We start from the raw sequence: 25482 nt of genomic DNA on the forward strand, positions 1-25482 counted from the left end.
GCAGCGCAGGTGGGATCAGGGCAGGCACCACAAATATCGGGATCCAAAGCTTGCCAACAAACTCTGGCTTCGGATACAGATACTAATCTGCATCATATCTTAGTCCAGATATCAGCATCAGTGTGCATCCCATCAGCCATTTCTTTGCTCTTTGGCCACCCTTTCAGCTGGCTCACTCTTCACTCGCCGGCTCGTGCATTATTCGCGCTTGGACATGAGGTGGTTGTCGCGTGTTCAATGACCATCACTGCGCACGCCATACTTATTCTCACAAGATCACGCTCATCCTTTTCGCCATTGCATCATGGCTTTCAAATCCGAAGGACCCCTGGTAGTTGGTGTTGATGTAGGCGGTACGTACAAAGCCCAATGTCTTGTTGCAAGTCATCGAGTTCCAAGGGATCGCTTCCCCTGACTACGTAGTCGAGTGCCTGCTGGTTGCCACATCACTAACACGGCCAGGCACTAATACCGACTCGGTCCTGCTCGATCTTTCCAGAGCAGGCACCTCTGCTGTCCTTTCATCTCACAAGTCTCCCACGACGACGGACGTTACGGAGGGTGTCGAAGCTACACTCACGACGCTACTCTCCAAGTCCATCGCCTCCGGGGAAGACGCTGGATCGCCCCCTGACCCGGCCTCGATTTCCGCTCTGGCAATTGGTACCACGCACTTCCTGAACGCCATTATCCAGCGCGACGCTTCTCTCCTCTCCAAGGTCGCTGTCATTCGCCTCGGTTCCCACGGTTTCGTCAAGGGTGCCCTGCCCTTTGCCGACTGGCCCAGATCTCTTCGAGGCATTATTGAGGGCTACTCTGCCATCGTTCCAGGCGGCGTGAACATCGATGGAAGGCTCATTGCTCCTCTCAACGAGAAGGATCTTCGCCTCGAAGCTCGCAAAATCCATGAGCTCAAGTTGCAGAATGTTGTTGTTGTCGGTATGGGGTCCCCAATGGATACAACCTACCATCAAGAGTCTGAAGCCGGCACTATTATCATGTCAGAACTCGAGAAGTTGGATACGGACTATGCAAAGTCCACAAATATTGTCCTCTCCCATAGTGTCGCCGGTTCGGGGCTGTTGGCTCGCGAGAACGCCTCTGTTCTGAACGCGGCGATTCTGACGTTTGCGCGCCGTACGGTGTACTCTTTCATGCGTGCCATGAGAAAGGTGGGACTGCAGTGTCCGCTTTACCTAACATCGAATGCTGGTCACCTGCTGCCATTCAGCGAAGCCGTCAGCTTTCCCATTCGCATTTTCTCCTCCGGCGCTACCAACTCCATGCGGGGAGCGGCATTTCTCGCACGGGAAGAGCTTGCTACCATATCAGGCGACAAGGGCTGCGTTGTTGTTGATGTTGGGGGGACCACCACCGATGTAGGTGCACTGTTGCCCAACGGGTACCCGCGACTGAGCAAAACGTATACCGAACTAGCCGGCGTCAAGATCAACCTTGATATGCCCTCAGTCGAGAGCATCGGCCTAGGTGGTGGTTCTATCATTCGAGAGGTTCGAACCGCGACTTCATCGGTAACAGTCACCGTTGGTCCCGACAGCGTTGGTCACGCCCTCACGTCAGAAGCTATGTGTTTCGGAGGCTCGATCCCAACAGCTACTGATATTGCCATCGCTTCATCGCCAAATGAGCTGCTTATAGGTGATCCAGCCCTCGTCAAACTCGACTCCACTGTCGTTGCATGCGCTGCCGATCGCATCAAGAATATCCTTGAAGCCCTCACAGACCGGATCAAGCTCTCACCTGAAGACTGTACAGTTGTCCTAGTTGGGGGTGGAGCCATTTTGTGCCCTCCAACCCTCAAGGGAGTTAACCACATCATACGTTCCGAGCATGCTGGGGTCGCCAACGCCATAGGTGCCGCCTTGGCTAAGATTTATGGGACTGCAGAGGCCATGGTAGATGCTGATGACCTCACCGCAGGCATCGCCCGTGTAATGGATACGGCAGTCGCTAATGCTACAGCCAAGGGTGGTGTCTCTCGCGAGGTCACTGTCCTCAATGAAGAGATGGAATGGGTGCCGTACGTCGACAACAAGAAGCTCGTGCGGATCGAAGTTGCCTGTTCGGCAGATCACGCCCGAGTCTATGCTGAAATGGTGCAGTCACCTATCAAGGATGACGTTCCTCTCGATTCTATGGACGACGGACCCTCGCCCAAGGGCAAAAAGGCGTCCACCACCGACGACACCTATGAAGGTCTAGACTTGGCCACGTATCGACCGAAGATCACTCCCCAAGGCGAGTGGATTGTGTCGCCTATAGATCTCAAGTTCATCGAAATTGGCTGCTATATTCTTGGCTGTGGCGGCGGCGGATCCCCGTATGCATCATATTTACATCTTATGGAACTGCTCCGTGAGGGCGAACGCATTATCATCACTCGTATTGAAGATTTGCCGGATGATGCTGTTTTGCCTCCAGTGGCGGCTATTGGTACTCCAGCTGTGGGCCAGGAGCGCATCGCGTCTGACGCCGTCTTCCATGCTCTCCAGAGATTGAGCAAGGAGCAAGGTAACGTCGAATTTACGCATCTGCTAGCTACTGAGATTGGAGGTATGAATGGCCTGGGCACCTTACTATGGGGCTCAAAGAGGTACTGCGGCGTGCCGATTGTTGATGGAGATCTCATGGGTAAGGCCCCTCTCCTACACAGAATGCACTGTATTGACGACGATGGCGTAGGTCGCGCAAATCCTAACTTTGAGATGGTCTCCCAATACGTTAATTCGGAGTCTGTCAATGAGCTGCTACCTGTGGCAATTTGCAGCGGCGACGGCCAAGACGCAATTGTGCCGGCCGGGCAAGCAGATGAGACGGCCGCGGGTAAAGAGATCCGCAAGGTATGCGCTAACTTTGGTTTCGCTGCCGGGGCCGCGGGCACGCCACTGTCTGGGGCCAGAATGCGCCGCGACGGCATACCGAATACTTTCTCCCTTGCGTGGCGCCTTGGAAGGGTCGTACGACGCGCGCAGGTCGAATCCCGGATGGGCACTATCACAGACGCGCTTGTTGCGGAGGCTGGCGGCGCGCGGTCCGCGAGGCGCGTGTTTACGGGTAAAATCCGTGGCGTCGAGACGAGAATTACAGAGACCGGCCACTCGCTTGGTGAAGTCGTGATCGAAAGTCTCGGCGAGGACGAAGTCGAGAGTGAGGCTGAACGGGCTCGGGAAGGCGAGGGATGGAAGGAGGTGCGGGTGCCATTCATGAACGAGAACCTGGCTGTATTAGCCAAGGGAACCGATGGTGCGGAGACGATGCTAGCCACAGTGCCCGATCTGATCATGGTGCTTGATGTCTCAACTGGTGAAGCGATTGGGGTACAAGAGTATAGGTACGGGGTTAAGGTCGTGGTCATGCTCATGGCACCACACCCTATCTGGGCATCGAAGAGGGGACTCGAGGTGGCGGGACCAAAGGCATTCAACCTGCCGTATGAGTACACTTCAGATTTGGAGTACGCAAAGCCAGCGAGCGTCATCGACGAATTTCGACACAAGTGAGGTCGGCGTCGCATCTGCAAATATTTAGAAATGCTTTGGATATGGTCAGTCCGTCAATTGGCACTAGCCTTAGATTTCAATCAACAAAGCTGCTTTGCGAGCCGTACAATCAAATATGAAAGACTAGTGAGCATGAGTAAATAATACCGAACGCCAGCCACCGCCGGAACGAATACCATCAAACGCCGTTCCTACTACCTCAAAGCTCAGATAGGAAGACACTCCCCAGGCCACTTCTGTGCCAGCACCATCCAGTTCCAATCCTCTCCCGCGTCTCTCGCCCTCCACACTCGCTCTTCCACAAACCTCCTCGTCCTTTCGACAGTCACAGTCCTTCTGTGTGCAGCGATGGAAGCCAAGACCTCTCTAACAGCCCGCCTGTCTTCTTCTCCGCGCATTTCGCAGGCCGCAAGGAAGACGGGCCAGAGAAGAAGCTTCGTCTCAGCAGCTGGCGCGCCAGATGCGTAGAGAAGCACGTCATGCGCGCCGTGGAGAGCCGCGGCGTCTGCTTCAGCTTCGGTTCCAGTTTCTGAGACTGCGTGCTGGGATGCATCGTCGCTATTGATGCTGCTGCTAGGGGGGTGCTGCAGACGGTGGAGGTAGAGGAGGGCTGCGGAGCGATAGGATGCGGCTTGGACACGAAATTTGCGGGTCGTCAGGAAGGGGTTGTTGTCTGTGATGGGAGGAGACCAGGCTGTCAGGCGATGGTAGAGGGATGCAGCCCGAAGTTGAATCGAGGTGGACTCGGGGGAGGGATTGAAGGAGGGCGTTATGGTTGATGGTCGTTTCACTTTGGAACAAACCAAAACGGAGGACCTGGGGCTATTATCTGTGGCATATGAGGTATCCTGAGACGATGGGGACATGGATGCGGCTGAAAATCCAAGCACCGCTTGATCGGTCGCTGATGAATGACTTGGCTGGAGAATTTGTTCGCGCATATCCTCTGCGAGGATGCAAAGCTCCTCAAGCAAAGGCATGAGCGTTGCTGTGTAGCCGAGAAGACGGTCTGCTTTTGTGCAGTCGTTCGTCTCGAGCCAGATGCAGGTCGGAACGCGAGGGCGACGGAGATGGACGAGGGAAACGACTAGGTCTTGGCGAGCAAGGGCACGCAGAAGGTAGCGGCTGACGAAGGAAATTTCGCCGCCTATCGAGGTGTGGTGCGATATGAGGGAGGAGACGTTGCCCAGAACCGTCGGTATGGTGGTGTGGTGGCCTGGCTGTGCGAGCGTGACGAGCTGTTCTCCTGGTGAGTACATGGCAATATTTGATAGGCGAGTGCGAATGGGGAATCGCAATGCTACGGTAGCTTACCTCCATGGCACATAGACCTAGAAGCAGAAAGAGAGCTTCCTCGAAGTAAAAGCTCGACGCCTTCATGCTCCTAAGGTTGGCTAGGATCCTTGCTCTTCGATTCAGAACGGGTAGCAAGGATCCCGCCCTGTCGCCGACCTGATACGCATAACCAATGGCCGACAAAGTGTCTGCCACCCGTACTGGGTCGCGCTGGAGTATCAATAATGCGTTGGCGTTCATCTCGCTGACGAATTCTTGTCCGATGAGAAGTTCGGAAGGGTGCCCTTCGAAAGTTAGCCATGCCTCGATTCGAGTGCCTCTCAACTCCGCATGCCGCATGAAAGAGTTCGTTAGAAACACAGACGTAGCTTACGCTTGAAGTAAAGTTCAATGTTGATCTCATCGGAAGCCGGAACAGCCCCAGGGGGTATAAGCGACAGGAAACCCAAACTTTCGAGGGCTGGCAATGTTATTGTCGCCTTTCCGTTCCGCATTGGCTGTGCGCCTACGGCCGCCTTGTTCGACCCTGAGACTGTGGCCGTCGTGGGCCCCGTTGGCTTTCTGACGTTCCGTGCCGAAGGTGCGGCTGAGGCATCTACTGACGGCACTGGCTTCGCATACCCCTGACAAACATGCCGCCTCCGCGCACACGTCCCGCAAGACGGCCGGAGCTCGTCGCATTTGACCTTCGCGCGGCGGCAATCGAGGCAACCGTTGCGCGATCGCCGCGTAGGCGGCATCGCAGGTGGCGGCATTTCAGGGCATATCCGGTCGATGGGAAAATGCTCAGTACAGCGCCGTGCCGCAGCTCGTTTAGTGTACGTTCCGGGTTGGCGTCGTGCTGGTAGCTGTGGGTAGTGAGTCTTGAACGGAGGAGGGTCGGGAAGCAGGAGTTTGGCGGTCGGGCAAACAGTCGGGGTCAAATACCGACGCCGAGTTTAGCGACAGGGCACTACAGACATCCGACAGTTCGTTTCCTTGATCCTATTTTTTGGTCAACGGGTTCAGGGGTTCCACGTGCCCCTCAATTCATCAGATCTGGCCTGGGCCGCCCTAGTCTCCTAATTCCCCCTCTTCCATCGCATGCACATCCCTGTCAGTATACCGGATTTACCGGCAGTGACCGATACTGACCGACTCTGAATCACTGACCGAATCTCTGACCGAAGGCAACCTTCAGCCAAGGCCCTCGAGAACAACAAGCTACAGTTTCTGGCAGCGGCAGAAGAGCGTGCACGAAGTTCGTGCGTGCTCTTCTCCTTTTGAAAGGGACATACCATTTGAAAACCACAACGGGAGACCTGGGTCGCACGATGCCACGCGTACGGTACAACATTGCCACTACTCTCGATGGCTTCATCGCCTCGCTCGATGGCTCAACTACATGGATTCTTGACGACCCATCCATTGATTTCACCGCCCTTTACAGTGAATTCTCATCTTTCGTCATGGGACGCAAAACATACGAAGCAATGCTTCACCACGGGGAGACATCCGGTGCCAACCCTCTTGCCGACCACCATGTCATCGTCATAAGCAAGACATTGAAGCAAAAAGATCACCCCGATATTGAAATCATTAGAGATGACTACCTAGATGTGGTCAGAAACCTCAAGTCTGGTCAGGGTAAAGATATCTGGCTCATGGGCGGCGGCCGTCTTGCCAGTGAGTTTCTCGCAGCTGAGCTACTGGACGCTGTTGAGACAGCTGTTATGCCAGCCATTATCGGTAGAGGCATAAAGATGATATCGCAGGAAACTGAAAATCAAGAATTTTGGAAGCTCGACCTGCGAAGTGTGGAGAAGAAGGAGACTGGTATTCTCATGCTGACATACGAAATTCTGTACAGTAGAGCGTAGGAACTGGTATGACTTGGACTTGTATTCGCGCCGTACCATAATCTCTCATACTGTTATACCATAAGCCTTCATCTTCCTGTGACATGACTGATGCCACAGTATTTTACCTAAATTTATGTTTCGCTGCTGACTGTCGCAACAGAGGTGATCTTATCACTCATGGTCGACCTCGAAGAAAACATTTCACTTCCATCCGACCGAGAGCGAATGCCTGGGTGAGGCTTTGTTGCCTCACTGCTCGATACTGTTTATCTCCATGAGGTCCGAATTAGCCTCGCATTCAAAAAGCGAAGTCATAAGATATTATTCTCGTCGACGACATCTACAAAAGGAATGACTCCCCGAGACAGGTTCGAACTGTCGATCTCCCGATTTATCTGTTGAATAACAGTCGGACGCCTTAACCAACTGGGCCACCAGGGATTGATTGTTGAACGGCCGAATGACAATGCGCATCTTGTATGCAAAATGCCGCACTGGTGGAGATGTCGTGCCTTCGTGATGCACTTTGGTGGGGCCATTTTGCGTAGTTTTTCGCTGTCCCCCTCGATCATATTTGTTTCGCAAGGATCATCATTCCAAAAAGTGACGAAATCCCGTATGCATCCTATAGTATAACATGCTTTGGCTCATGCTTATGGCCGTTGAAGTTTAAGGCCTTACCTAGACCCTGATGAATGCCATTCAAGGATGCCCCCTCAATCTGTACCGTTCACTGGAAGACCCGAAAGTGGCCCTGGCAAATGTTAGAGTCGCCGACACCCACCAATCGTGCGCTGTCCGGAGACCCAAATGGCGCTTCTAACCTCTTCCTCACGCATCGCTGAGCCAAACCTCTTTGCGCTGCTCAGCCATGACCCGAAACCTTCTTGGTTCTCTCCCTGTGAGCTTTAGCACCACGTCGTTCGTCCTCTCCTCGCTTCCATGGAGAATCTGAACATCCAACGCTGCCATCATGTCAGCGTATCCAACGGGCATGCCCGCCATGGCGAACATATCCTTCCGCTCGCGCGGCGTCTGCTGGTGATGCACAACCCTGCGGCCCAGCACGTCGGAAATAATCGCAGCAATCTATGTGGGTGTTAGCAAAAGTCAGCCTCGCGATTTAGACGACGAGTATGATCACCCACATCGCCGTAGGAAAGCAGCTCCGGCCCCAGAATCAGAAACTCTGCATTGGGCGCTGCTTCCTGCGTCAAGAGCTGATACGCTGAGGCCGCAATGTCCTCGACAGCGACCCATGGAATTCGCCCCTCCCCCGTGGCCGAGTACACCTTGCCCTCGCCCCAAATAGACATGACGTGCGCCCTGTGTTCTACCAAATTCTCTGCCAGCATGTCAGCGCCCGCTCGCCCGCCTCACGCAGCTTGCCACCGAGGGAATGCATGTGCTGCCACGACTCACCCTGGAACCAGGTTGGGCGCAGAGCCGCCCACTCAGTTTGGCCCTTGTCGCCGAGAGCTTTGAGGTAGGCGTGCACCTTGCCCATTGCCACACCGCCCTCGTCTGCTTCCAGCGCGCTCGAGCTTAGGAGGACAAATCGCCGGACTCCCTTTTCTCGTGCAATATCGATGAAAGCTGACATGGGGGAGAAACTGTCGAGAATGGGTGGCGCGACGAGGAAGACGGCGCGCGGCGTCGCGGCGAGAGCCTTGGCGTAGGTCGTCTCATCGTGCCAGTCAAACGCGACGCCCGAGACGTTCGTGGCACCGGGCTCTGTGGTGGCACCGCTACGGGAGGCTTGGATAGTGGGGATGTCCGATTTGGCCAAGAGCGCGGCGATGCTGCAAGCTACCTTGCCAGTGCCGCCGAGGAGAAGGACTGGGCCTGCATTGAGGGGCATGGCGGCAATAAATCGTTTTGTGATGATGCGTCCGTAAGCCAGACATATGGCTTCCAGAGAGTAGAGCCCGGCCATCACTTATACAAAAGTCATTCATTGTCTTGGCTATCGGGACGTTGCTGCCGGCAGGGTGCTGGTGCGGAGTTAAGCCGCTGTTACTCGGGCGGCGCGGACGGAGGAAAACTGTCCGTGCTTCGGCGCGGTATTGCACCGAAGATGGATAATCACGGCTTGTGCATACATGGGACATTGTGCGAGGGGCTCGCCCACATCCTGCCACAGACCATGATGCCATGTGTCTTCGACGCAGGATACGCAAGAAAATGAATTGCATGTCGACGACCGATCTGTCAATATATTTATCTGTTGATCTTGGTAATATTGGTCCTGCCATACTGCCGGAGAACTTTGGCGGTTTCGATTCTTTGTGACACCCAGCCTGGCGAGAAAAGCGTTGTTCGTCGCTCGTTTGTAGGCACGGATGCTGACATCGGCCGTAAACCTCATCAACACCGCGCGCTGCGCTGGCCAGGCTATGCGCCTGACTGAAAATGACATCGTATGCAGTCGCCACCTCTTTTCTGCTGTTTCGGACTGGCGGTGGTTTTCCTGGCATCTTTCTGCTACCCCAGCGCGGTAATTTTCTCCTCACAGGCGTTCAGCGCCGCATCGACTTTGGGTGCGGTTGTCAAAGAAAAGGTGGCAGCACTGCTTGGGGTGCCTACCATGTTCAACGCCGAGTTCCGAATACTCGAAGCGAAGAGGTATTGTATCACCACGCTGCGGACAGGTCTGGCCGCTGGGTCTCCCGTTCCACCGTCCCTGGTGAGGAGTATGAAAAGGGAGAGGGGTGTTATGGGTATGCTGATCAGCTTTGGTATGACGGAAATCAGCCCTGTTACCTTCATGATGTCGTTGGACGGTAGCGAGGAGACCATGTCGACCGCCATAGGCAGGGTTCTGCCACATACGCGGACTAAGGTCGTTGATCCCGAGGGCAACACTGCTCTGGTCGGACAGAAAGGTGAGTTCACGGAACTGACCTCAGGTCATATCCTAGAGACGCTTGATTTGCAATCGTGTGCGTGGGGAACTGATAGCGAGTCATTCATCTCAAACACAGAATGAACCCTAATAATGTGCTATCATACGCCTATCCGTTGAAGAACGTATTATCAAAGTGAAACCATGGCTTTAGTTCCACTGGCGGAAGCAGCTTGAAGAAGGGCTGGTGCGCCGACGGTTGAATATCTTTGGCCAATACAGCCAACTCCAATACTTAAACAGTGCGCTGGGTCAGCATCAGTAACTTGACCAAATCAGAACATTCAGCGGCCAAGGGAGCTGGCCTGAGGAGGTAGCACTCGGATAAGCCTTACAACTAGGAATGTACATTGTCAGCCGTTTTGCAGGAGCAAGTGCAAGAGCTGCCTCAAATCCCGAAGGGCATTACTTGGCTGGCACAAGACCCAGGCTTCCTGTTATCGGTATACGACAGGCTGTCGGACTAGTAATATATGGCTTACTTCCGGCCGGAGCCAATGGCTCATACATCCCGCAAACAATCCTTGCATGGATGTAAATGGCCCTTGTGCCAAGCACTAGGACCCCTGATTTTCTGCTGCAACCGACTTTGACTATGTATCACGCTAGCGACAACAACAATAACGGGCAAAATTGTATGCAGGGAAATGTGCGGTCTTGGCAGCATACCTGTACTAGACAGTTTCTCGGGTGTCTGGCTATCATGAATTCCCGAAAGAGCATGGATTTCTCAACAATTCGCTCTAGACATAGCAAGAGTCTACACCAATCAAAATTTGGCAGTTGAACATGGAGTATCGCTGGACCACGTAGCTCAATGTTAATGCAACGCTGAATTTTGGGGGGTTTTGGCTCTGTGTCTTCTTTATCGAGCATATGCAGAGTGTAAATTATCAAAGTTTCAGTCCAATCGGCTCATGCGCTGGTTTGGTCGACATTGCAGACTACGCAGCTGCACGGTACTTTTGTAAATACTACCTTCCCCAAGCGACTGTGCCAGGGCGATGTTACATAAGGTTCGTACTGAAATCACCCAGGACTCCACTCACGCCGTGTAGGATGAACACACTTGAGAAGGACGGTGATGGTACTCAAGAGCGCCGCTCCCGTGCAGGTCACTCAACCAATGGCATTAGCTGTAGTCGCGCCGATTAACGACTTGTATAATGCAAAAGTACCCGAGTTAAAGTACTTCGATCCATTTGGTCCCTGTCATGGAGCATGCCGGCTGTGCCAAGAGGCCGCGACTTCAATAGCCCTTTCCCGGACTCTGCACAGTTCTTCCGCACGCGTGGCTGGATCTTGTCCTGACAGAAACTCTGACGAGGCTATCGGACGAATTCTTCTTAGCCATACAGCTTTTCACGTACCACGTCTCCAGCTCAGTCGGGGCCCCATGTTGAGAGCTTCTATAAAACCTAGGCCAAAGCCCGTGTCCTTTCACTCAATTTCTTCTTCATCAGCATCCATCTTCAGATCCTCTCAGCTCTCCTCCTCACCCAAATTCCTCTACACACTCACCAGCGTTGTTGCTTCCAAAAGGCCATCATGTTCTCTTCGATCACCCAAGCCCCCATGCTCGCCCTCGGGACCGCTCTTAGCGTGCTCCTTGTGCCCGCCATGGCCCTCGATCTCGCGCTCTGCTACGATCGGGACTACCGTGGAGGCTGCGCCGTAAGGAACCCTCTTCACATTGAGATATAAACGGATGGCTGCTGACACCTAGGTCTGCAGAACAAGTGGCCCATGCCGGTCAACTCTTGCTTCAGCAACCGTGGCGGCAGCAACTGGAGCGGTTTCACCAACGACGCCGTAACCAGCTTCCGCATCAGCGGTGGCTGCTGCCGCTTCTACAAAGACGCCGACTGCCAAGGCGGTCCGATGTTCACCGAGTGTAACATCGACGTCCCCAGCATCCACGACCGATATGGTCAGTTCAACGACCAGCTGAGCAGCGTTTTCTGCTACTAGATGGGGGGTATCGAACTCCTGGAAAGGGCAGTGGCATGTGGCAGTGTGCCTAAAACCTGCACTCGCAGATAACTCGGGCAGACTTTCCGGAGTTCACCATATCTCGAGGCGTTCGGTTGAATCTTGATCCTGCGTTCTCATGCAGATGCTGTCGGTATTAAATATCATCAGCAGAGTAAATAGGGTTTTAAACAGTTCCGCAGTATATACTAAAGTGCTTCGACTCGGTCAAACATGTCAACCCTGCTGGATGGCATAGGAGATTCCAGGCTCCCAGAAGTCATATCCTATTGTTGTGCTTGATGAACACGTATTCACTAAATCAAGAAAGTGCCTGAAAGTTCTCGGAGGTCTCCAAGTTATGCTATCACCTATGCATGTGGTGTTGAAGTCTTTATTGTCCTTCAAGACAGCACCGCATCCGTCCCGCGGTAAATGAACAATCTACAAGGGCTATCAGGCCTCTTTGTGACCTGTTCATGAGACATGGCATATTCTTTGCAGAGACAGTCTCAATCTTCGCAGCTATTTCTCAAGTTGACTGTTTCCCGGGTTACTGTCTTGAGATGACGCTAGCTTAGGCGCGCACGGGGTCAATTAGTCGGCAAGTATAAGAACAGAGTCGGTAAAAGCGACTAATACCTAAACCTAGGCGAACCAATTGAGATTCAAGGACGTGTCGCCGACTCAGGGCTTTGTACTGAAAATTTAGTAGGATTTCGTTCAAGTCGGTCTGTTTAACCTCGCTTGTTGAAGAGGCGTACTTTGCGAAGACGGCATGCTCGCTTCTTTTGACTACTTCATATGCAAAGACATTATCTGAGGCATTGGGACTTTCGTATCTCATCACGAGGGACAATTTCGGTGTGAGAAGATGTTATTCATCAGACACAAGAGTCAGCGCATGAATCGAGTACGTAAATTAACTCTCCTATAGTCGATTGGACTGCTCTTGGGGGCAGGTGGGCGAAGTGCTGGATCCTTTACTGACGCGGGCGTCAAATCTGCTGTGGGGATGCCTTCTCGTACCATACTCGTCGTTCGTGGGCGATGCACCCCACTTCGTATGCTTTCTCGGAGAGTTGGAGAGAACATCTGCATCTATGTGGTTTTATTGAGCCTCGAAAGGCGAGGCTTGATAACGAAAAGACAGCACCCCCCTACCATGATCACTCCGCCGAAGTATCCTCACCAGCATCATTCACCAAGAAGTAGACATTTGCCCTTCACCGAAAGCGCACCATCATGACGATAAAGCAGTTACATCCCGCCTACCTCAGGCTCGGGCGGGGTAGCCAGATAAGCGGGTCATGCCGTCACCCTCCGCGTATGGGACGTCGTGAGGCAGGGCGCTGAGTATAGCGGCCACGTCATGCTCCAGACTTACCTCACCATCATATTATAAGAGGCTAATTCAATCACTCGAGAAAACGTCAAGAGCGTTGTAAAATTTCCCTCTGTTAACTCGCTGCGTAATCTGGCAGCCTCTATCGACTCCTCGGTGATTTCTACCACGCTTTAGGAATCAGAAACTCAACATGGCCTCGCCATCAGTTTGTACCAAGACATTTGAACTGAATAATGGTGCGCCACAAACAAGTAGAATATGAAAGGTTTCCGGTACTGACGATCAAATTGAACCATAGGCTTGCGTATGCCAGCAGTGGGCTTGGGAACTTGGCAAGGTAGGCTGATCACCCGCCATCGTACCGTCCCCGACACAGCGCTCATCCCATGACAGGCAGCCCCGGAACAGACGACGATAAGGCTCTTGAAAATTCCATCATCCACGCCCTGAAGAGCGGCTACCGCCTCCTCGACACGGCCCAAGCCTACGGTGTCGAGCATATCGTCGGCCGCGCCGTCCGCGAGAGCGGCATCCCGCGCGAGGAAATCACCGTCGTGACCAAGTTCTGGGGCGAGTGGCACCATGATCCCGCCGAGGCGCTGCGCATTTCACTCGAGAGCTTGGGACTCGACTACGTCGACGTCTTGCTGATGCACTGGCCGTGGGCGACGACGCCGAAGCCCGAGAAAGCCGTCCTGCGACCGCATGAGGACCCGTGCTTCGAGGATACCTGGAAGAGAATGGAAAAACTGGTCGGGCCCACGTGCAAGTCCATCGGCGTCAGCAACTTTTCGCAGAAGACGCTTGACCGGCTGCTGGAGAAGGCCAGCATTGTGCCTGCCGTGAATCAGGTTGAGCTTCACGCATTGAACCCGTGCCTCAAGCTGGTACCGTACTGTCAAGAGAAGGGCATCCACGTGATGAGCTGGTCGTAAGCTTCGCTACCCTTGGCCCGTCATGCCGGATGGGAGAGTCCACCCGACCTTGATTGCTGACGCAGTTGTAGGACACTTGGAGGGTCCCGCGCTGGTGAGGAGAACCAAATTCTCCATCATGAGACGTTCACCAAGATTGCCGATGCGCACGGCTGCTCGGCCGGCGTGGTGTCCTTGTCGTGGGCCGTCCAGCGCGGCATCACGGTCATTCCCAAGAGCAGCTCGGAAAAGCGCATCGCGGAGAACATCAAGCTGGTGACACTGAGCGACGAGGAGATTGATACTATCAACAAAGCCCAGGACACCATCAAGAAATATCGCATCGCTGAGGGCATCCAGAGCCTAAAGGGTGAGGTGGATGGGAAGCTCGCCCTCAGCGGGTGGACCATGGAGGACTTTGGGTGGGAAGATGCTGAGGGCAATTGGTTGACCTGAGCGGGACGGTGTTGATCAAATTGCGTGCTGGGTCGATTGCCGAGGCTCAAGGGCTGACGTTGGGATAGCAAAAGGACTCCAGATTGTGAGGTTTCATAATAGCGTCAATCCCAAGCTGAACCAAAGATAGTGGAGGAACAGAAAATTGCGCCACGAACTCTACGTTCAGATCTGTTATGAAATCAGGTCTATCTTCTCGTACGGTTGACCGAGCGAAAGCGTGCTTGGTAATTGGAGCCGACGCGGAATCTGAATTCCATGACCTGACCCGGCGGACAATCCCGTCTGGGATCGACCGAGCCAGCTTGCCGGATCCGGACTTTCTTGATTAGGAAATAGATTCGCCCAAAAGGTAAGCGATTGGGGTCGCTCAACGCGGGATCAATAACGTCATAGCAGTGTATGTTGCCCTGTCAAGCCTGTCTACACGATTCCAACACGGCCCCCACCTCCTCAAAATCTGTTTCGACAGCCATCGTCAAGCAACGATGAGCCGTGTGGCGAATGTGGATTGAAATGAATGAGCTTGTAAATCCCATTCATGTTGCAAGGCTTACCAAGCGCCCGTCTCGATTGCCTCCTGTGCAGTGGCTCTGCTTCTCAGGCTATCATGACCTGAGATCAGTAGCAGGTCCCAAATGCGGGGGGCTACTTAAACTGCCGAGGCCCAGTCCAACATGTTCCTGGAATCGTTCTTATTCTTAAAGACAACCCCGCGAATCAAGCAGTCAGACGTGAAGAACCGTGTCCCATTTTCTTGAACTTTCCCCAATCCCGGAACAGCAGATAGCATCATGACAGCAGACAACAAGGTCTCGGCCCCAGGCTACGAGGGCATCCCGCCATCTCGGTCGAGGACACCAGCTCTCGTTGAGCGCAAGAAGATTCCTGCTAGCCTCGAAAACACCCCCGCCAAAGGCGTCCCCTTCTTCACCCCCGAACAGTCGCCGCCTGCCGGCACCGCGCTCAAGGCCGCCAACGGCGAGATCCCCAAGCTTTTCACACCGCTCAAGATCCGTGGCGTCGAGCTGCCGAACCGCATCTGGCTGAGCCCCATGTGCCAGTACAGCGCGCACGAGGGCTTTCACAGCCTTTGGCACACTACCCATTACGGCGGAATCGTCCAGCGAGGCGTAAGTTTCGAGCACTGCTCTTCTCGCGAAGCCAACTGACACCCTCTGCAGCCTGGTTTCAGCATGATTGAGGCTACTGCCGTCCAGGCAAATGGCCGCATCACCCCGGAGGACTCGGGTATCTGGCTAGACGCTCACGTCGACAAGCTCAAGGAGCACGTCGACTTCGCCCACAGCCAGAACCAGCTTATTTCGATTCAGCTCGGGCACGCCGGCCGCAAAGCTTCGACCGTCGCCCCGTGGCTCCCGCAGGCCATCGCGACCGAGGACGTCAATGGCTGGCCCAACGACGTCGTCGGGCCGTCCGATGTCCCCTTCGGCAAGGATTTCCCCACGCCGCGGGCGCTGACTCTCGACGAGATCGCCGAGGTCAAGAAGGACTTTGCCGCCGCCGTCAAGCGGGCGCTGCACGCCGGCTTCGACATAATCGAGCTGCACTTTGCCCACGGCTACCTCGTCTCGAGCTTCCTGTCGCCGACGAGCAACAAGCGCACGGACAAGTACGGCGGCAGCTTCGAGAACCGCACGCGCCTGGCGCTCGAGCTCGTCGAGGAGACGCGCGCCATTCTGCCCGAGGGCACGCCGTTGGCTGTGCGCTTCAGCGCGACCGAGTGGCTGGACACGAACCCCGAATTCGAGGGCGAGAGCTGGACGATCAAGGAGAGCATCGAGTTCGCCAAGCTGCTGGCTGATCGGGGCGTCGACATTCTCGACATTTCGAGCGGTGGCAACAACGCGGCGCAGAAGGTCAAGGGCGGGCCGGGATACCAGGCTGGCTTCGCCAAGGCGATCAAGAAAGCGGTCGGCGACAAGGCATTTGTGAGCACCGTCGGCAGCATCAAGACGGGTACGCTCGCTGAGGAGCTCATCTCGGGTGGCAAGGATGAGGACGACACGCCGCTGGACCTCGTTGCCGTGGGCAGGATGTTCCAGAAGAATCCGGGCCTTGTCTGGGCATGGGCCGACGAGCTTGAGACGTCGATCCAGGTGGCGCACCAGATCGGCTGGGGATTTGGTGGAAGGGCAGCCGTCAAGAAGGAGTCGGCCAAGATTAACATCCCGTAAGTCCGGAGATGGTTCCTGATCTTGAGAACATAGATTTGTATTGTTATACTGGGCTAAACATAGAACCGGCGTTTTGTACAGTAGCCAGAAGGCATCAAGACTTTAGATGATGGATTTGCTCGAGGGAAAGTGTGTCAAAATGATGGAACGAATGTGACTGAACCTGTATGTAGAGTCTCTTGACAGTGAACAGGGCACAAATTGATCAGGTACATTCGGAGATGTCTCCATTAGCCCTCAATTCTTCCGTCGGTTGCCGCCGGAGTGCGAAACCTGAGTTATAAATCAATCGTATCGATGGTGCGAATGAGACGAATCCATCGTGAAAAAAAAGCCAACAAGCCGTTTTGGCTTACCCCGCATTGGCGTCTGACGATATCAAATGGACTCCCCGATGCTTTTTCCCAGTCTCCCCTTTCTCTTGTCCCTATTCTGGTCACTGATCCAACCCCATATAAATTGTCTGTCAATTTGCGGCTCTTCTGCACCTCACCTTGTCTACAAGCCCAATATCCTGAACATAAGGGCACGAAGTGTTTCTCACCATGCTTCGTTGGGGAATTATCGGAACAGGCTTCATTAGTCACACCGTGGCCAAAGCGATTGAGAACAGCCCGGGCTCAACCATCCAAGCCATCTTTGGCAGGAATCCAGACAACCTACGCGCCTTCGCAGACAAGTACAATGTCGCCACGCGTTACGATACTCTAGAATCTATCCTCGACGACGACAAGGTCGATGTCGTTTACATCGGCCTCGCCTCTCATGTCCACGCCGAGGCCATCATTGCGGCCGCCAAGCGTGGCAAGGCCATCCTCTCGGAAAAGCCCTTGACCACAACCCTCGCTGATGCCAAGAGCAGCCTCGATACCGTGCGTGACGCCAACGTCTTCATGCTTGAGGGCCTTATGTATCTCTGCCATCCCTTTATGGAAAAGGTCGTCGAGATCATCAAGTCGGGCGAGCTGGGCAGCATTCGAGCCATCAACGGCCACTACGCAGCCCAGATCTGGGACAGAGCCAACCCGCTCGGCAAGGGCACCATCTATAACCTCGGCTGCTACCCTGTCTCTCTGCTCCATCTCATCGTGCAGACTGCATTCGGCTCCGACGCTATTCGATCCAGGAAGCTTCAGGCCGCGGGCAACGTCTCGCACGACGGTGGCGTCGCGCACTGCAGGGACGCCGCGCTCATGCTGCGCCTTGACAACGGCCTCCTGGCGACCATCCAGTCGACTGACAGCTACGGCAAGGACACCAGCTTTGTTGTTCAGGGCGACAAGGCGGTCATGACATTCAAGACGAACCCTTGGCTGCCTGTTGCCGGCGATAATGTCTTGACGATAGAGACGTACAAGACGGGCGAGACCAGGGAGGTTGTTGTTACGGCTTCCGAAGACGCATTTGCATGCCAGGTCCAGAAGGTAGAGGAAGCTTTGGCGGCTGGGCACAAGGAGGCAAAGCGCCCTGCCGCAAGGTTATCGGATTCATTGGAAATAATGGAGCTTCTGATCGAGTGGGAGGAGAAGATTTTGGGAAAGTCATCATAGGCAGAGTATAAGCAAAGGATGCCGTCAAGAAGTGTGTGCGGATTCAACAGGTCGCTCCTTTGTGTCTACGATGAGAGAGACAATGATATTCTCGGAATTTAGAATACCCTTTCGCGCTATATTATATCCCATCTGTATGATCGAGATGAACGATGTTGTTGTTCAAAAAAGCCTTACTAGTATGTGAAGATCACGCGATCTCAACAGTTGCCGTCTTATCCCTATTGTCAACAACAGCCTCAAGCTGCGGCCGCAACAGAGCAGCCATCTCCTGATTGAACTTTCAGATAAGGACCTTGTGCTCGAGCAGGGGACCCAGCTCAGTAGCTCAAGTCATTGGACTCGGGAAGACGGAACCACGTCTAGATGAGGGATAAAACGCTGGTGCCCGACTGAAAAAGCCGGCCTAGCATCCCGGTACCACGCTTGAACGATCATCTGCGGAATGGGCGCCTTCTTGATAAAGTGATGAAGCCCCACGCAGGATGGACAGCCTTGGTACGAATCTATGTCGACGAGATCACAGCGATGATGGTGTAGCAAGCAGGTCCAATCTAAGGAGATGAGAGTAAAGACAAAACTTCTTCAGCGATCACGCAACCGCATACAACTTACGCCAAGCCAAAAGTCGAAAAAACATGAATCAACGAATCAACCAAGTCAATCCACCACGCATCCTCTCAGCTCGATTGGATAGCTGCCGTAAGACACTTGCGACCGTGGGAGGCCTGCCACCGAGCCCTACTAGAGCCGACCGTAACACATCCATAGCATATTTATCCTGATCGCACACCATAGTCAAATATCTGTCGTAGCCATGATTGGAGTCGACGACAAATTGCGGATTACTCCCGTCACCGGAGACTTCTGACGGTCCTTCTTCAAAAGGCTCCGACCACCAAGGGTTATTGACACAATCTGAGACTGTGTGCTGAGAAAAACGAGGCAAGGCCGAGCTCATCATCCAGCGTCGAGTTTCCAATCTACTATGATCAGACATTTGGATATGTCAGTTACTGATCGCTGAGAGTTGTCAGGGCCATCGGATGCTTTCTCAATTCCCAAGCCAGGGAGCCAAAGGTAGCCAAGCGGAAGTAGCATTTCCATGCTGGAGTGGCGACGGCCAGCGGCTCAGCGGAATCCACGAGTGTCTTCAGCAGGTGTGGCAAGGGTTCTATGCACTCAACATAAGAGGCTAATTAAAACTCAAAGGTGCGGTCTGGTGGTTGCGATCTTCAGGGATAGACGCCGGGTCCGAGAACACTTTCAACGGACGTCCCCGTATCTTTATTGAGCCGCTATACCAGTCATCAATACACTGGTCTTTTTTGACACCGCCATTCGATTCTGATCAAGCTCGAAAGCAGCCCGAAGCAACGTAGTACTTTGGTTTCGTGACCCTGGGTTGTGGTGGATCCTGGGGATCTACCGACCTTGCCCACTCCACGTCAAGGCGGGTGTTGTCTCACACCATTTAAAGCTGGTGTCTTGCAACATTCGGCAAGCCCAGGCAAGTCCTGCAGGAACTCATTCGTGTGCTGGGCGTGGCATTTACGAGTTGCTGTGGCATTTGGTGGCACAGACATCTGAAATCGCCAGCCTCAAGAGGGCACAAGGCAGTTTTCGAGTGCGTCGAAGGACGATCGTCTTCCTTTCGGTGAACAATGCAAACGCGGGGATGATTCTTTGACTAGTTTATTTCCGTTCGAGCTAGGCCTGGCCAGATCGAGTTATCAGCCCCGAGTCAATGTCAAGATTTACTGGCGATGGGGATCATCTGCCAGCCTGCAAAGGCCGACGAGGACCACATTGAGGATACGGTAGATATCCGGAAGAGGAAAGATAAATCAGGACAAAGTTCAAGCATCTGCGGCATCCACCTGTAATTCGCCGCCAGGGCTTCGCTCAAATACCGCCCGCAAACCCTGTTCTGGCTTGCTCCTCGCCGCCATGCCTGATCCAGCCAACGCCTGGCGAGCCCGGGCCTGCAGCGGCTGACGGTGAGAGACGATCTGATCGCCACTAGCCACGGCCGCTAGGAAGACGCCATACCCGTCCTGTGCGGTCGGTCCAAGAGCTTGACCCGTTCTGGTCATTTTCTTTCACCTGGCCGCGGCCCGCAAGGTTCTGGCCTGAGAAATAAAGAGCAGCGGTCTTTGTTGGCGGGTAGTCAGGAACACAGGATCGAACCACATGGGGAGGCTCGAGCCTTCGTGTGTTCGCCCAGATATGCCAAGGTTAGGCTGCTCAGCTTGATCTACCAGTCGACCGGCCGGTCAATCAGTAGCTCGTGTTGTCATTGGGGTCCATGCAGGTCAAACTACTCAGCCCAGATCCGACGCGGGAAGAAGTAAGTCTATCGATGCCGGCAAGCTGCATGAGCCATCTGCCGCTCCTGGACAGCAGAGGTATAAGTGTGGTCATTCATCCGCTACTGGCCTCTCCCTCCCTCTCCCTCTGACGATCCTGGTCCACATCCTTGTCCATCCCCTTTTGCATACGGCCTACGTTACTATGCGTCTCTCACTGATTCCTGCGCTGTTTGGCGTCCTCGCCGCCGCTGTGCCTACCGAGGAGCAGGCGGCATCGCACCGCGAGGACAAGCGCCAGCTCGGGTCTCTCTTGGGCATTTTCAACCGCGATGCGACCTTTGACTACGTCATTATCGGCGGCGGCACAGCAGGCCTGACACTGGCGAACCGGCTCAGCGCCAACCGCGACATCACCGTGGCCGTCGTCGAGGCCGGCTCGTTCTACCAGATCACCAACCCGGCGCTCGGCCAGACGCCGACCGGCGACACCATCTTCGCGGGCTCGAGCCCCTCGGACACGAACCCGCTCGTCGACTGGAACTTTGTCACGGAGCCGCAGGCCGGGGCCGGCAACCGCAAGATCCACTACGCCCGCGGCAAGTGTCTCGGCGGCTGCTCGGCGCGCAACTTCATGGTCTACCAGCGCGGCACCAAGCAGTCGTACCAGAAGTGGGCCGACGCCGTGGGCGACGACAGCTACACGTGGGACGCGCTGCAGCCGCACTTTCGGCGGTCGGCGCGGCTGACGGCGCCGGCGGCATCGCGCTTCGCCAACGCGTCGGCCGAGTACGACGCCGCCGCCTTCTCGCCCGCCGGCGGGCCGCTGCAGGTGTCGTACGCCAACTACGCGCAGCCCTTCAGCACGTGGCTCGAGCCGGCGCTCAACGAGATTGGCGTCGCCGACGCCGACGACTTCAACTCGGGCGCGCTCCTGGGCGCGCAGTACTGCGCCAGCACCATCGACCCCAAGACGCAGACGCGCGACTCGTCGCAGACGTCGTTCCTGCGCGACGCCCAGGGCCGGTCGAACCTCAAGGTCTACACGGCAACGCTGGCGCGCAAGATTGTCTTTGACGGCGCCAAGCGCGCCACGGGCGTCGTCGTCTCGTCGGCCCTCGCCCTCGGCCAGTACACGCTCAGGGCGCGCCAGGAGGTCATCTTGTCGGCGGGCGCCTTCCAGTCGCCGCAGCTGCTCATGGTCTCGGGCGTGGGCCCGCGCGCGCAGCTGTCCAGGTTCGGCATCCCCGTCGTCGCCGACCGGCCGGGTGTCGGGCAGACGATGGAGGACCACGTCTTCTTCGGGCCGACGCACCGCGTCAACGTGCAGACGCTGACGCGCATCGCCAACGACCTCCTCTACACGGGCGCGCAGTTCCTCGGCCCGTACACGCTGCAGAAGCAGGGCCCGCTGACGAACCCCGTCTGCGACTACCTCGGCTGGGAGAAGATCCCGCGCGCCCTGCTGCCGGCGTCGGCGGCGTCGACGCTCGACGCCGCGTTCCCGGCCGACTGGCCCGAGCTCGAGTACATCTCGGCGCCGGGCTACGTCGGCGCCTTCACGAACCTGCTGACGACCCAGCCGCGCGACGGCTACCAGTACGCCACCATCCTCGGCGCCCTCGTCGCGCCGCTGTCGCGCGGCACCGTCACGCTGCGGTCCGCCGACGCCAAGGACCTGCCGCTCATCAACCCCAACTGGCTGACGGACCCGACCGACGTCGCCGTCGCCATTGCCACGTACAAGCGCCTGCGCGCGGCGTTTGCGACCGACGCCATGAAGGGCGTGCTCGTCGGCGGCGGCGAGTACTTCCCCGGTGCCGCCGTCCAGACGGATGCCCAGATCCTCAACACCATTCGCGAAACTGTCATGACTGTCTGGCACGCGGCCTGTACCTGTCGCATGGGCAAGAGGGATGACCCCATGGCCGTTGTCGACAGCGATGCCAAGGTCATCGGCGTGCAGGGCCTGAGGGTCGTCGACGCGAGCAGCTTTGCTCTGCTGCCACCCGGCCACCCACAGAGCACCGTCTACGTTCTGGCGGAGAAGATTGCCGCCGAGATTCTGGAGGCGCTATAAGAGATAGTCACACAGAGTGAAGGGGACTCATGTTGAATGAAATGGAAGAGTACACCATCTAGTTCGCGATATAGCAGACGTTGAATGAAGAACAAACTTGAATACAACGGGGGTGTCCAACGTCTTACGTCCTCCAGCGGAAACCAGGATGCTTCCAGTCGAGATCGGACACCTGCCCAGGCGAGAGGCCTGCAAGCTCCTCTTCCACATTGCGGCCATCCCTCTTCTTGTTATCCCACTTCATCCAGAACCAACCGCCCGTAGCAATGATCAGAATCATGGTCGCCGCAGCCAAGTTGAGGCCGTTGCCGATGGGGAAGTTGGGCGCGTCCTTGACGAGGTAGCTCCAGGTCGAGATGAGGCCACCGACGTTGCCGAACATGACCTGAAAACATTCATGTTAGCGGTGTGTCTCGAAATACCACAGGAAGCAGAGAAGCAGGGCAGACTCACGTTCAAACCGATGGCACTGCTACGCGCCGTATCGCTGACAACGTTGGCGCTGATGTGCGCATTGGACATGGGTCCCATGACCATGGCCGAACTGGCGATGAGGAAGGTGGCGGCATAGCGAATGGTAGCCGTATCGGACGCGAGGAACATGATGTAGCCAGTCATGACGAGGGGCGCGCTCAAGGCAATGAGCACTTGGCGGCGGTCGAGATACCAACTGAGGGCGGGGAAGGCGAGCACGAAGACGGCGCCCACAGCATAGGGTGGGACACTGTGGAGCTGCTGCTGGACGACGGTGTACTCGGGGTAGATGGTGCGGACGATGGTCGGCAGGAAGAAGGCGAGGCCCTGGACGGTGATGTTGTTGAACAAAAAGATGACGGCGATGTGGAGGGTGACGGGGCTGGTCATGCCGCGCCACAGGCGCTTGCGGTCGAGGTTGTCGAGGACCTCGGTGGCACCGACACGCTCGGCCTTGAGGCGGGCAATGCAGAGGTCCTTCTCTTCCTGGGTCAGCCAGCGGGCGGTTTCAGGGCGATCGGTGAGGGTGACGAAGGCGATGAGAGCGAGGCCGACGGTGATGATGCCCTCGATGGCGAAGATCATGCGCCAGGTGTGAAGAGAGCCAAAGTGGTCAAGCGTCAGAATGGCGGAGGCGAGCAGGCCACCAAAGGCACCGGCGAGGGGTGCCATGACCATGTAGAGCGAAAGACGGAAGGTCAGCTCGGCGCGCTGGTACCATCGAGAGAGGTAGTAGGCGATGCCAGGCAGCATGCCAGCCTCGAAGATGCCGAGAAGGAAGCGCACACCGCAGAGGGCAGCCTGCGACTGAACGAAGCCGGTGGCGATGGAGATGGCGCCAAAGGCGAGGGACGTGGCGGGCAGGAACCAACCGGGGCCCATCCACTTGCAGCAAATGTTGGCGGGGATCTCAAAGATGATGTACGAGATGTAGAAGACGGAGAGGACAACGTTGTAGTCGTAGCCCTGGAACCCGAGGTCCTTTTCCATGCCGGCGATGCGTGCGTTGCCAATGTTGGCGCGGTCGATGAAGCAGAACAGGTAGAGGAAGGAGACGGTCGGGACGGTCATGAGGTCGAGCTTCCAACGCAGTTTCTTCACAGCCACGGGATCAAACTCGATCAGGGGGTTTCCGTACTGATCGGTTGCGACCTGGCCGTTGCCGGCCGCAAGGCGAATATTGCCATCTTCGTCGGTGACTGTCTTGAGGCCGTGGCTATCAAGAGTCGCCTCGATGTGGCGGTCGTTGGGGCGTTCCTTGTCAGACGACGACATGACGGCAAAGGGGGTTTCAACCGCGAGGGTTGAGATTGAAGAGAGGCGAGAGAAGGGATGAAGCAGTTTGGCGCCCGATAGCTCTCACGTAAAGTGAAAACGGTGGCGAGTGGGCTGGAGGGCACGAGTCGTCCTCCACTGTCTGACGCCAAGTCGTGAGCAGAGCGGATGTGAGGGAGGTGGACGATTGATGGTTCTGGACAGTGATCGTCGAGATGATCCTGATGCTCCTGCGAGAAGAAATTCCATGGATGATCAGGGACAGACGACAGTCCATATATCCATTTCGACATGACCGAGCCAAGGTCGTGTGGTTGGTAGAAGGGGTCAAGTCAAGCAGGTGTTCGTGGTAGCATCACAAATTTGACCCCCTGGCGGCCATTTCGGGCTTAGTGCCGCATCTGGGGGGCGCCTGCCCCGCAGCCTCGACCTCCCGGTCACTGCTGCCGTGTCTTGCGGGGTACAGCCTGGCTCCACCAGCGTATGAACGGCTGTGATAACGGCTGTTCGATGCCAAGACGTCGTGTTGCCTCATTGAGCTTCTGCAGCGAGCCATCCGTGCTGCAATTTTGGGCTGATGGGAATGATGGGAAGAAATCGTGTCTTCGAGCGTGTCCGTCCCGAGCTGCTGGGTGAGACCAAGCCGAGCATCATGGCACTGAATCACCGACTAGGGAGGGACCTGCCTTGCCTCGGTAGGTACCTAAGGGTAAGGTACCTAGGCAGGCAGTTGGTATTCATGGTACTCCACGTGTCAAGATGGCGCCCGAATCTCAGACCTATCCGAATACAACAACGGCGGAGCGCATGGGCAAAATACAGCAGAACCTCGGAGAATTGGCCTTTTTCTCCGTTTCTCCAGCCTGCCATTGCGATTAAACCTTCTTCCCCTGCCGTCAAGCCTTACGATACGATGCGAAATCGAAGGCGTCCTGCGGAACTATGCTTAACCACCATGGGCCAGCCTAAACCGATCCCTCCGTCCATCCATCCATCCCCTGCAAGCATGCAAGCCGCAAATCAAGGCGGCCGACTTGACAATCACCACCCTCGAGTCAGTGACCGATTACCCCATCACCCCCATCTATCCACCACGGCACCAGAAACCTTCCGCCGTGGAGAGAGAGAGAGCATGCTGGGTACCCCAGATTTCGTAGTACTGCCGTAGACCCCACGCCCACCAACTCTCCATCTCCCCTTCCCCCCCCCCCCCCCCCCCCCCGTACCTCCCGTCGCCCTAGCTAGCTTCATCTACCTTACTCGCAACGCTATCTCCCGCCCTGCCTCCCTCCCCCGCATTCCACAGTGACGTTTCCCTACCAGCTGAGGTGGCCCCTATTTGCC

General features: G+C 55.7%; 10 protein-coding genes and 1 non-coding gene across 11 annotated transcripts; 7 read left to right on the forward strand and 4 right to left on the reverse strand.

The window, feature by feature from the left end:
• Positions 1-304: 304 nt before the first annotated feature.
• Positions 305-3521, forward strand: D7B24_002767 (uncharacterized protein; the record flags this gene model as incomplete). Its single annotated transcript, XM_028636968.1, has 2 exons — positions 305-353; positions 463-3521. 2 exons carry the CDS (start codon positions 305-307, stop codon positions 3519-3521), a joined length of 3108 nt encoding a protein of 1035 aa, XP_028497547.1.
• A 24-nt stretch (positions 3522-3545) lies between these two features.
• On the reverse strand, positions 3546-5311 carry D7B24_002768 (uncharacterized protein; the record flags this gene model as incomplete). The annotated part of the gene is made up of 4 exons (XM_028636969.1): positions 3546-3554; positions 3884-4759; positions 4836-5101; positions 5191-5311. 4 exons carry the CDS (start codon positions 5309-5311, stop codon positions 3546-3548), a joined length of 1272 nt encoding a protein of 423 aa, XP_028497548.1.
• Positions 5312-6130: 819 nt separating this feature from the next.
• D7B24_002769 (uncharacterized protein) lies at positions 6131-6676 on the forward strand (the record flags this gene model as incomplete). Its single annotated transcript, XM_028636970.1, has 1 exon — positions 6131-6676. One exon carries the CDS (start codon positions 6131-6133, stop codon positions 6674-6676), a length of 546 nt encoding a protein of 181 aa, XP_028497549.1.
• A 337-nt stretch (positions 6677-7013) lies between these two features.
• D7B24_002770 lies at positions 7014-7099 on the reverse strand. Its single transcript has one exon. It is a non-coding gene; the product is annotated as a tRNA-Asn (tRNA).
• Positions 7100-7489: 390 nt separating this feature from the next.
• On the reverse strand, positions 7490-8594 carry D7B24_002771 (uncharacterized protein; the record flags this gene model as incomplete). The annotated part of the gene is made up of 3 exons (XM_028636971.1): positions 7490-7747; positions 7807-7991; positions 8081-8594. 3 exons carry the CDS (start codon positions 8592-8594, stop codon positions 7490-7492), a joined length of 957 nt encoding a protein of 318 aa, XP_028497550.1.
• A 406-nt stretch (positions 8595-9000) lies between these two features.
• ACSF2_2 (Acyl-CoA synthetase member 2 mitochondrial) lies at positions 9001-11534 on the forward strand (the record flags this gene model as incomplete). Its single annotated transcript, XM_028636972.1, has 3 exons — positions 9001-9078; positions 9174-9543; positions 11290-11534. The coding sequence occupies 3 exons, from the start codon at positions 9001-9003 to the stop codon at positions 11532-11534; spliced, it is 693 nt and encodes a 230-aa protein (XP_028497551.1).
• A 1538-nt stretch (positions 11535-13072) lies between these two features.
• On the forward strand, positions 13073-14252 carry D7B24_002773 (uncharacterized protein; the record flags this gene model as incomplete). Its single annotated transcript, XM_028636973.1, has 3 exons — positions 13073-13118; positions 13276-13813; positions 13889-14252. 3 exons carry the CDS (start codon positions 13073-13075, stop codon positions 14250-14252), a joined length of 948 nt encoding a protein of 315 aa, XP_028497552.1.
• A 794-nt stretch (positions 14253-15046) lies between these two features.
• Positions 15047-16450, forward strand: D7B24_002774 (uncharacterized protein; the record flags this gene model as incomplete). The annotated part of the gene is made up of 2 exons (XM_028636974.1): positions 15047-15385; positions 15437-16450. 2 exons carry the CDS (start codon positions 15047-15049, stop codon positions 16448-16450), a joined length of 1353 nt encoding a protein of 450 aa, XP_028497553.1.
• A 545-nt stretch (positions 16451-16995) lies between these two features.
• Positions 16996-18000, forward strand: D7B24_002775 (uncharacterized protein; the record flags this gene model as incomplete). Its single annotated transcript, XM_028636975.1, has 1 exon — positions 16996-18000. The coding sequence occupies one exon, from the start codon at positions 16996-16998 to the stop codon at positions 17998-18000; it is 1005 nt and encodes a 334-aa protein (XP_028497554.1).
• A 2514-nt stretch (positions 18001-20514) lies between these two features.
• D7B24_002776 (uncharacterized protein) lies at positions 20515-22389 on the forward strand (the record flags this gene model as incomplete). The annotated part of the gene is made up of 1 exon (XM_028636976.1): positions 20515-22389. One exon carries the CDS (start codon positions 20515-20517, stop codon positions 22387-22389), a length of 1875 nt encoding a protein of 624 aa, XP_028497555.1.
• A 124-nt stretch (positions 22390-22513) lies between these two features.
• Positions 22514-24138, reverse strand: D7B24_002777 (uncharacterized protein; the record flags this gene model as incomplete). Its single annotated transcript, XM_028636977.1, has 2 exons — positions 22514-22774; positions 22843-24138. The coding sequence occupies 2 exons, from the start codon at positions 24136-24138 to the stop codon at positions 22514-22516; spliced, it is 1557 nt and encodes a 518-aa protein (XP_028497556.1).
• Positions 24139-25482: the final 1344 nt, after the last annotated feature.

This window comes from Verticillium nonalfalfae (genome assembly GCF_003724135.2).
Source record: "Verticillium nonalfalfae strain VnAa140/NRRL 66861 chromosome Unknown scaffold_17, whole genome shotgun sequence".
In the NCBI taxonomy this organism is placed as follows: Eukaryota; Fungi; Ascomycota; class Sordariomycetes; order Glomerellales; family Plectosphaerellaceae; genus Verticillium; species Verticillium nonalfalfae.